The following is a 10,959-nucleotide window of genomic DNA, read 5'->3' on the forward strand; positions in this document are numbered from 1 at the left end:
GTACAATTAATTGTACACTTTGATTGCTATCTCTCCGCCTACATCTGGTTTGAGAGACACTCACGTAAATGTTATCTCTCATTTAAATTTATTTTAAGATTATTATAAAAAAAAGTTATATAATAAGTAGGTAGTAGTTATAATATTGTGGCGAAACATAACATTATTGATATTAGTGATCATGGACAAGCTTCCGTTTTAATCCAATAATGTATTACAGGTACCACTAAGCCGGGCAGCACCGTGTACCCCACTAATAGGATATAGATTATGTATTGTATACAACATTATTGAGTTTTGTCAGAAGAATTACGAATTTATGTAAACCTTGCCGTCTAATAGACAGATAATTCGGACAATGATATTATAAGCATATCCGATCAATACTAGTTTTTGAATCGACACGTAATATGAAACCGAAGTTAGTCGTGTAGTTCTAAATTCAGCTGAAAACGAAACCTGCTATTTCTTGGACGTATCTAAAATGTAATAAATCTAAACTTGTCGTATCGATATATTACGTGTCATGCGACTGATTTAGACATATTTTTCATTAATTTCTAATAATTGAATGTGTTGTGCCAGTTTTAAAAGAGTAAGCTATTTGTATTAAATTAAGTGCAAAAAGTATTAGCCTTCAGAGCCGAAATACAATTCAAGTCGACTGATTGATATTTCTAAAATCGATTCGGTGTATCGATTGTCTTAATAATACATTAATGTCTGTTCTATCTTTCATAGTGGCCTGTAGATTTGGTTACAGACTAAGAATGTGGAATAAAAAATACGAAAAGTAAGAAAAAAAAAGGTTTTCACTTTTCAGTTTATCAAAAGTTCTATTAAAAATATAAATCTTAAAACAAGGAGCCATCTGATATAAAATAAGTAGAACCTTGAATTAATAATTTGATGATCGTCGCATGTATTCTCAACTGCCATCTAGCGGTCAATTTTGGCACTAATCACACCATCTAGTGAACAGAAACAAAACTATTTTTTAACAAAACCTAAAAATATGTCCACTAGCAAAAGATATCTATGATGAATCCCATATGAACCTTATTCAAAAGAAATATTTTCTCTTAATATTAATTCTCGCAGTACACAACGTCCTAACTCTATTTCAATGTACGTTAAATCTTCCAAAATTATTCTTTTTAGTAAAATAACTAAATTAACGAGGGAAAATTTGAATAAAACATATAATGCCTGTACAATATATTTATTACCTCAAATCTAGAACCTAAGCAAAATAAAAGCGAAAAAAAATTAATCTTAATAATGAAGAAAAACTTCCATGTCTAAGCAGGGAATTCATAAACAGGACTTGTATATGATACACATTAAGTTTATTTGTCTCCCATCTCTGCCATCTGCTGCTTGTGGCGCCTGATAGCGTCTTCATGGCGTTTTATCTGCTCCTGATGGAAGGAGATCTCTTTATCTAAATGGCCTTTGATATTCGCCAATTGCTCCTTTTGCTGCAACAAAATGCATGATTTATTCCCACATTCAACGTCACATTAGATTGAATACAAATTGTATGTTACATTTTATTTCAGTGAGTGTTGTAGTTAATATGAATGGGGACACAGAAATAAATTCCTATTGTTATATTTCTGAACGTTAAAGTCACGTCGAGCTAAAATTAAAAATTTTTTTGCCACAAGTGGGATTTGAACCTACAATCTCTAAATGTCTTGTATCCATTCCAAGACGTTCAGGCAACAAACTAGTAATTCTATGTTAACTATTTGAATTAGAAAGCAGATAAAAAAATTTATTTAATTTGTTAAATGAGTACTTATTAGAACTAAATTCATTCTGATTACCTTCTTATAGAAATACTCATCTTCCCTAGCGGCTTCCATCTTCCCAAATGCTCCACCGGCCTCACGGATGGCACCACCGCCGCCACCACCCTTACCGGCTCCGGAGCCTGGTTCACCGGCATACATCCTGAAAATAAATAACCTCATAAGTGTTATGTTGTTATGATAATTATAAAACAAACTCACACAATGTCTTAAAAACTACAATAATTATAATCTGTGGACATAATTTTTATATTTCATGATTAAGCATTACTTGATGAATTAGTAAACATTGCTTCTGTTCTATCTTAACAGCGCCAACCGACCAAGGATGAATTTATAATTGTTTTGGGTGTGTTTCTCAAAGAAATTGCTTAATTATTGACAACATTAGTTTTTTCAGTATACACACATCTAAGCTTCTACTTAGATCACAAATTACAAATGGAAAATTTGGCTCGTAAATGGGAAAATATTCCCCCTATTTTCCTTAAAAGACATTTAGAATCGTCATATCTTTAAAGGGCTGGCAAAAATACTGTAATCAATAATACTAACGGACAAGCTATAGGGATATGAATGATATTGGCCAGTGGACTACAACTTACTATTTATCTTCATTACCTAGCATCAGAAAATAAAGCAGTCTTAATTTAAGAATCATGTAATGACCTGTACTATACTCATGTAATAATGTTGAATATTTAAAAAAGTTTTGTAAGTGTACAACATTACAAATGAATGGAAAATAAAAATTTGAATGGTCCAGGACGCATTTAATGGATTGTAGGGACATTAGGGTTCATAGATGTTCAGAATATTCTATAACCAGAACAGAGCTATAACTAAAATCAATTTATAAATAAATGTACTTTCATTATGAATGTGACATATTATATAGTATATGAGAGTCTCGTAAGTGAGTGAGCATTCGGTTATGGAACTTAATAAAGCAAATAGAAGGTAATAATAACAAAGATGTTTACTTACGAAGAACATGGACTCTTAAATTTTAATAAGGCTAAATGACTATTCATCAGCTAATTTTTCACGCATCATATGTATGCCCCATAAAGAAACTTTCGTAATTATATTCTTTACAACAAAAAAGTTATAAATACCCCAATTTTAATAAACACGACCGCAAAAAAAAATTGTAACTATGATCCCGAGACTTGATCAGGCTCAGAAATGTCTGATAATTAAATAGTATATGCTGTAACCATCAATCAATTCTCTAAAGCCTGAAGGGTATGTTAGTAAATTCTGGAGTCTAAAAGAGACATGTCCTCGGAACAACTTTCCACTATGATAGATAAAAATAAAAAAACTAAACAGAGTACAGTCTGGATAATACTTGAACATCTTCAACTAACGAAAATTCAACAATTTTCAGTTATAGCCAAGTCTTGATAAGAAAATATGCACCATAGACTTATTGGGTAATATAAAGTCACACAGTGTTTGTATAAAACTGATTTACCAACAATCGATGACTAGAACTTACAAATTCCAATAAGTTTGTTGATATTGCAGCCATGACAACTAAATAGCGCTATACTATGTATAACTTTTACTGTTAAATAAAAATTTTATTTGAAAATAAAATTGTGCGTTGCATTTCATATATATAATAAATAAAATGCAGTCCTGAAAACAAGATATCTTTTTTTATAAATCTTAATATCACAACATTATCTTAATTTGGAATTGATCCAGAAATACAAAAAAAAAAAATGGTTTCGAATATATTGCACCCTATTTTGATTAAATCAGTCTTAAACTGTTACAGTCATTATTTGTGATATCAACAGATGATAAATATGCATTTTTTCATGTAATAAATAGATAATAACATTTTTGGATCTCTAAATTTGATTTCTCATTAGTACTTTTTCATTGCTTTTGATATTTTCGAAAAATTCCATTATAGTTTTTAATCAAGAGTCATCTTGTGGCATTAATGCTACACGATTATAATCTTTGGTCATTGATTTACAAACAAGTTGATACAACAGAGAATATAGATAAATTGGAGATGTGGTATGGAATTGGAAAAGTAAAAATTATTGTTTTTTTTCTTTCAGACTAAGGAGAGATGACATTCCCGGTTCGTGTGATTTTAGTGTATTGCATAGTCTTATCAACAAGTGAGGACTTAGTAACATATACATAGCCACGTAACAGTAATTTATATAATAAAGAAAGACGTCAGCTATTTATATAATTCAAAGTACAAGTTTGAGCTTCACTTCTAAATTTAATTTAAACTCTATTAGTGGTTACTTTTTACTTTTTTTGAGATATCAAAGATTGCGGATTGCGTAATCTGGAACCATGCCGGTTAGGTAAACTTACCTGGTATTAAATACCGCAGGCAATATACGTGTTCTTGTTCTGGCAAGGAAACTCATCTTTCTTAATAAAATACTATCTATAATAAGTAAATATAAAATGTGCTACGAGATTATTCGCAAAAATAGCTGTTTCAAAATAATAAATGTCAAAAACCATAAATAATTTTGTCTATGGTACTATATGCTTAAAAGACTTTAGAAACCTAAAAAATATAAACTATAAGAATTTTAACACAACTGCGTTAATGCTGTTATTAAAAACAAACAACAGATTTTAATTTTAACTAAATACTGATTTTACACAGTGGCAATAAATTAACTAAAAACTTTAGTAACTTATCAACAGATGGCGTTAAACATATGAGAGTTTGAAGTATTTTTTTTTAATTTTTATATTAAGCAATTTAAAAAACACTTCTCCTAAGTCTATCATAATTAATATTAAAATTCAATGATTTATTCAACTTACGCCATTTCCTGCTTTTTAATCCAGAGTACATGCTTCAATTTTTGTTCTGCAATAATTTTATTCAATTCTGCAGTCTCCCTCATAGCCCTAACCACTTGACGCTCTTCTTTCAAGGACTCCATTTTTAATTGCTTCTCCTTTTCTGTATATCTGTGAAAAAATGGACGATATACAACAAAAAAATAATAATTAAAAAGTTATTAAAAATGGTACCTTATAAATTCTTGTATTTCTTTTTGAAATGGAATATTATTAGTAACATTGTCAAAGTATGTGGATTCAGTCATTGAAAAGGTTGATTTCTTTCTCATGTTTTGTAACTCTTCAGGCAGATCAGCATCCATGTCTGATATTTGATCAGATATGGTGGAAGATGATGATTCTAAAGTGATAGTGTCATTGGTTTTTTCTTGAGAATTTTCTGGGTATGTAAAACTGTTCTCACCACTGCAACTTGGTTGACTTATATCTCTGTAATCATTAAAAATATATAAAATATAAATTTATACATTTTCTTACACTTTAATTTTATTTATAACAAAAGTAATAAGGTCTCTAAATATTTTTCATCAATTATATACTTACTCATCTACACATTCAGTCTTGATTTCAATATTAGCTGTAAGTGAAGGTTCAGAACAATGTTCAGCTTCTGTTTTAAGCACACCATCTCTTATTATATCTAGAATACTACACACTTCTAATGATTGTCTTGAATATTTTTCGAGAGCCGGTCCATTATTTGTGATCTCCTCGCGAGCTATACGTTTCATGTTCTGCCATTGAGTCTTCACCTTCTTAATTGAAAATGCATTAAACTTACTCCCAAACTTTAAAGCCAGTTTTCTAAGTATCTCGTTCCAAGCGACATCTTTCTCCTCGGAATGATTTGGACCGTTGTTGCTTTTAGTTATAACAATCTCTTTATGAACCTTAATTAGCTCTAGTAGGCATTGTTTTTCTTCTAAAGACCAATTCGGAGTCCGTGATCGTCTGTTCGTAATTTTTACCATTTTACGCGCAACTTCTTGGGGATCGTGATTAATTTTTTGCAACGTTTTATTACAAACGATGCACTCAACGTCCAATATTATCGGCTTCAACATTTAAAACAACAGACGGCGAAACTATTGAATAAATTTGACAAGCGGACAGTACCACTAATTGTGTGTCGACTGTTTAAAAACTTATTTAATAATGAGGTTCCCTTCGATAGTGTTCCATTGATGTAAATACATAAAATAATTGAATAAGATATGTATTCCATGCGGCAATGCTTTAATTATTCATTTATTTTTTGTTTAAAAGTAGTGTTGATTCTTTTCGGGGTACCAATTTCGCGCGCTTTATTGAATATTGAGATCATAATTAAAAGTTATACATATGAATTGCTTTAAAACTCTTTATTCGTGTCATTAGTTTATTTTTAATAAAAAGTTATAAGAATGTTGACGTTAGCATTGTCTTAATGCTAGTCTGTCAATCAGGAATATGTAATTAGTTAAGTTTAAACATTTTTTAATTAAATGTGTTACTTACATTATGAGAGTATGATCTTAAATGACAAGATATTTATTTTATACTATTTAAATATATTTTTTTATTATTATTATTCGTTGGTGTATTTTCGATATGTTGTATTTAATTGTGTTCTGCAGGAAGGTTTGTGATTGTGTTTGTTTAATGAAACCATTTATTCTTATTTCTTATTTCAGTCCATGTTATTGTTGAAAAAACGTGATTGTTAGATTAATTAAGTGATATATCCTTACGCTAAAAATTAAGTGTATTCACATAGTCTATAAAAGTGACAAACCCCGAGTGTTTGACGGTTTCAATAAAATTTGTCTTAAAAGGAGAGAAGTGAAGAGTAAAATGTCATTAAATACTTATTTTATATTTTTATCATCGTCACGGGAAGAAATTGTTGATATTGTTATATCGGAACTGTGTTATTGAAGAGATTATTACTTATTGATAGATTCATGATATTCTCCATAGTTTTCTTATATTTTCATACTTTGGCCAAGTTATTATAATTTTCTTAATAACCTTCGATATTATTAGAAGTAACAGTAGTACAATAATTAAATATGAATAAAATTTTACACAATTGCCATTTATTTATTTCATTAAATGATGATGTAGTTTGCAAAATGTCCTTTTTGAAATATTTACAATAACATTAACATTGTTTACCTCATCTAGACGGATATGGATAAATTAGTAGCGAAATACTAAAAAGGTTGTATAAGTCTTTATTAAGAGTATGGGAATGTTACTTTAATTCAAGAAAAATCGTTTAGATCTATCCAGATAAAAAACATATAGTATATTGATGTCGCTGGACAGAATGTCCCTATTTATATATGTAGATATGTCCTAATTAGGCGTTTGAAATAAATTAATAAAACTTCAGTAATTTTCAATAGTTCGGATATTCTATTCTATTAAATAAAACTAATATTTACGGATTTACTATGCGTTATTTATTAATTTAATTAAGAGAAAAATTTATAGAAGAATCCGAACTGTAAATTCGAACTTACGTCATATAATAACTATTAATCACAGCTCGTGAACTAACTGCAACCTGCGTCTATGGACGGGACAATAGTTTTTAAACTGAGTAGTTAATTTAGATGCTTTTGTTATTTATAAAAATACCGATACGACGAAACGACTAGTCTGATCTGAATATTCGAATTTTATATTTATTTGTATCGTTACTTTTGAAAGAAAATATTAAAATTAAAACAACCCACACAAAAACATACTATAAAATGTAACTGTTAAACGTATTTTAAACACAGAAGTGAAACCTAAGTCGTTTTACAATCTTTAAAAAAAGCTTTTTGAATGTTGGCTACATTTAGTTTATCACAAATCAGAAAAATATTGCTTTGAATAGAGGTGAATTTATAGATATACCTAATACTGAGAATCCGACGTACTTTCAGGTAATGACGACCGAATCTTTCGGACCAGAATCATTAATAAAAAAATTAAATTTGTATTAATTTAACGAGTTAGTTAATTTATCGGTGGATGGATTTTTTATAATATTTCAAACTGCCTATATAATAGTTATTTTGGATATTGGACTAAATTTTTGATTTCCCTCCCAAAATTTTGTATCTTTGTACTGATCGTTTTAGTTTTTAATTTCTATTAAATATTGGATACCTTTAACTTAGGTACTTTGATCTGTTCGTTGAATGCGGATATCCTATTACTGCTTGGTTATAAATATTGAGCTTTGTTAAGATTTTTTTTTATATAATACAAATTACAGCGATCGACATGATTTTCTTTGTCCAAGATGTTATATTTTTTTCATTATTTAGTGAAAATTAGATAATTAAATGAATGAGTTTGGATGCTCTTTCATTAAATTCAACTACATCTCGAGAAGAAAAATACAAAATTTGCGCCTATTTTCACTCAAGTGTATTGCCACATTATTTCTGAGTTCATCAAGAAGTTAGGAGCGCAATTTGTTTCTAGAGAATGGAAACTTATTCTTCGAAACGGAGTTTCACAATACTAGATTATTAGTATGTTTGTGTTCCTGTTGCTCACTTTGTTGATACAAATTTAAAAACAGTAAGTACTTGATAAAATTAAACTGGAAAAAGAACACGCTTAATAAAGAAGAACAAGATGGTTAGCTTTGTGGAGATCTGAAAATTATCACGTTACTGTAAGGTCAGTTGTCAGGACTCAGGTTATAGGACATATCCATGTTTTTGTGTGAGTTGAACAGCAGAGCACGAGAAAAGTATTACTTTCAGAAACAATGGAATCATCATACAAATCTCAAATTGGGAACCAAAAATGTTATACGAGAAAATTTAATTAATCCCAAAAAAAATATTATCTCCGCTTCATATTAAACGCCGCGTGATGAAAAAGTTCATTAAAACAATGGATAAGGAAATAGTTTCAAATACCTACTCTACAAAAATTTCCGACATTATCAGATGCAAAAACAAGAGAAGCAGTCTTTGATTGGATCACAAATAGGGTGTTTGGTAACTAGTGAAAGAATGTATGTAACAACAATTAAGACCTTGGCTGGCGTTCAAAGAAAATGTTATTAAGGTTTAAATGAAACTAATATTTTTCGGATAAACTACGCGGATTTTTATTATTTTAAAAAACTACATAATCCCGACGTTTCGGTTACTTTTCAGCAACCGTGATCACGGTCGGAATTATGTAGTTTTTTAAAATAATAAAAATCCGCGTAGTTTATCCGAAAAATATTAGTTTCATTTACATGAATAAAACTCGCGAAAATCTTAGATCTCATTATGTTATTAAGGTGTTGGAATTAATTCGTACCATCGATGAGAGATGGCGCGATTATTACAATGTTCTGTTTTTACAATTAGAAACAGATTGATTGTTAAACAGCTGTTATTAGGTACTGTTTTTACGACGCACCTTATTTGTAATTGTTAATAACAACAAGTGGCAGTGATTTAATTATGTAAAAATGTATACGAAATAAAGTGTTTTTGCGGGGAGTTTTATTATATTATTTTAAAATGAACAAAAGTGCTGCAGAAAGTCATCGGATCTTAGTAGAATTTTACGGTAAACATGCTTTAGCAGATCAAACGTGTCGGAAATGGTTTATGAGTTTTAAGAGTGCTGATTTTGATTTAGACGACAAGGAACGACTTGGACAGCCAAAAAAATTTGAAGATACAGAATTAGAGGATTTACTCGAAGAAAATTTATGTCAAACATTTCAAGAGTTGTCTACATCTTTTGAAGTTGATTTATCCACGGTAGGAAAACGCCTTAAAGATTTGGGAATGATTCAAAAGGAAGGAAATGAGATGAGAGACATTGAAAGATGTCTTATGACCTGTGAACTACTGCTAGAAAGGTAAAAAAAAAATTTCTACCTCGTATTGTTACTGGCGATAAAAAATGGATATATTACGACAATCCGAAACGCAATATTCATGGATCTAATCTCCTCCTTTGTATTTGGTGGGATCAACAAGGTGTGGTTTATAGTGAATTGTTAAAACCCAATGAAACCATCACTGGGGATCGTCACCGGTTACGATTGATGCTTTTGAGTCGTGCATTAATGGAAAAACGGCCGGAATAGAGCAGAAGGCACCATAGAGTTATTTTACTGCTCGAAAATGCACTTACGTGGCGAAACCAGTGAAAACATACCTGGAAACATTGAAATGGGAGGTTTTAACCCACTCGCCGTATTCTCCAGATATTGCTCCTTCGGATTCCCACCTGTTTCGATCAATGGCATGAGCTGTAACCATGACGTTTATCAGGGGAACATTAACAATTCTGAGGATTGCCAAAATTTGGGCAGTAGGTATTTTCAATAATGTAATTTTTTATTATAAATCATTACTTTTGAATAAAAAAACGCTAAGAATTAATTCCAAAATCTAAGAACAAGTTGTTAGGAAATTACAAAAGCCTTGACTATAAAAATATTGTGGCAAACTTTTAAAATAAGTATACAAAATTGCGATATATTGATTATTTACATATATAAGTGTAAAACTTCATTTTTCATAGTCACATACGGATTTTTCCTGATGATCATGGGGATTATAGTGAGGAACAGGGCGACAGGAAACCATCATGGAGACAAGGTACCAATGTCCATGAAAGATAAATATTATGACTGATTACTTTTTTTCAATCAAACGTTATTATTGTTAGTTCTCACAAACAAAAATCTACATGCAGACGCAATTTTTGCGCTGAACGTAAATATGTCAAAAGAGCACTGTAGCAATTATTGTAATCGATATATTTTTTTAAAGTTTCCAAATGTATGTGTGAATGTTATAGCAATTAGTTTAGTGTATGGAAAAAATGTGGTTTCCTTTAGAAAAAAACAAACGTGGTAGCCCACATATTTTTGTGTTTAAAATACCATAGATTAGTATTATTTTTTACTCATATCAAAAAACTATCAAAAAGTAATCTTCTGTTGGCCGGTGTTATGATCATTATATTGTTTTTCTAAACATTTTATATATTCGGTATATGATAGAAACATAATATTTAGGAATTATATTAAAGCAAATTTGACATGACTATATATAATACGCGTTTAAAGTACATATTGCTTATACGTTTATTGTGTTCTGTGTAATGTATCCTAAACACTTGAATTATTTAATTATAATAAAATTATATAATATACAGCAGAATAAAAAAAATATTTATTAGATAAGGAGTTAATCATGTTACATGTATGATATATTAATTTGAAATTTTTCGTCATGAGAGTAGCAAAACTTGTATATCTGTATCT

General features: G+C 29.8%; 2 protein-coding genes across 2 annotated transcripts; both read right to left on the reverse strand.

The window, feature by feature from the left end:
- Positions 1-1,206: 1,206 nt before the first annotated feature.
- Positions 1,207-4,332, reverse strand: LOC116779149 (ATPase inhibitor mai-2, mitochondrial-like). Its single transcript, XM_032673329.2, has 3 exons — positions 4,173-4,332; positions 1,833-1,959; positions 1,207-1,481 (listed from the first exon to the last, which is right to left on the reverse strand). The coding sequence occupies exons 1-3, from the start codon at positions 4,226-4,228 to the stop codon at positions 1,350-1,352; spliced, it is 315 nt and encodes a 104-aa protein (XP_032529220.1). The 5' UTR covers positions 4,229-4,332; the 3' UTR covers positions 1,207-1,349.
- Positions 4,333-4,636: 304 nt separating this feature from the next.
- Positions 4,637-5,848, reverse strand: LOC116778694 (uncharacterized). Its single transcript, XM_032672705.2, has 3 exons — positions 5,226-5,848; positions 4,854-5,111; positions 4,637-4,790 (listed from the first exon to the last, which is right to left on the reverse strand). The coding sequence occupies exons 1-3, from the start codon at positions 5,744-5,746 to the stop codon at positions 4,637-4,639; spliced, it is 933 nt and encodes a 310-aa protein (XP_032528596.1). The 5' UTR covers positions 5,747-5,848.
- Positions 5,849-10,959: the final 5,111 nt, after the last annotated feature.

This window comes from Danaus plexippus, chromosome 6 (genome assembly GCF_018135715.1).
Source record: "Danaus plexippus chromosome 6, MEX_DaPlex, whole genome shotgun sequence".
Classification (NCBI taxonomy): Eukaryota; Metazoa; Arthropoda; class Insecta; order Lepidoptera; family Nymphalidae; genus Danaus; species Danaus plexippus.

Coding starts and splice junctions, on each gene's coding strand:
- LOC116778694 (XM_032672705.2), bottom strand. CDS start 5,746: ATGTTGAAGCCGATAATATTGGACGTTGAGTGCATCGTTTGTAATAAA. Junction 5,112..5,225: donor AAGACTGAATGTGTAGATGA/GTAAGTATATAA, acceptor TAATGATTACAG/AGATATAAGTCAACCAAGTT. Junction 4,791..4,853: donor GAAATACAAGAATTTATAAG/GTACCATTTTTA, acceptor ATTTTTTCACAG/ATATACAGAAAAGGAGAAGC.
- LOC116779149 (XM_032673329.2), bottom strand. CDS start 4,228: ATGAGTTTCCTTGCCAGAACAAGAACACGTATATTGCCTGCGGTATTT. Junction 1,960..4,172: donor CCTGCGGTATTTAATACCAG/GTAAGTTTACCT, acceptor ATTTATTTTCAG/GATGTATGCCGGTGAACCAG. Junction 1,482..1,832: donor ATGAGTATTTCTATAAGAAG/GTAATCAGAATG, acceptor ATTTTGTTGCAG/CAAAAGGAGCAATTGGCGAA.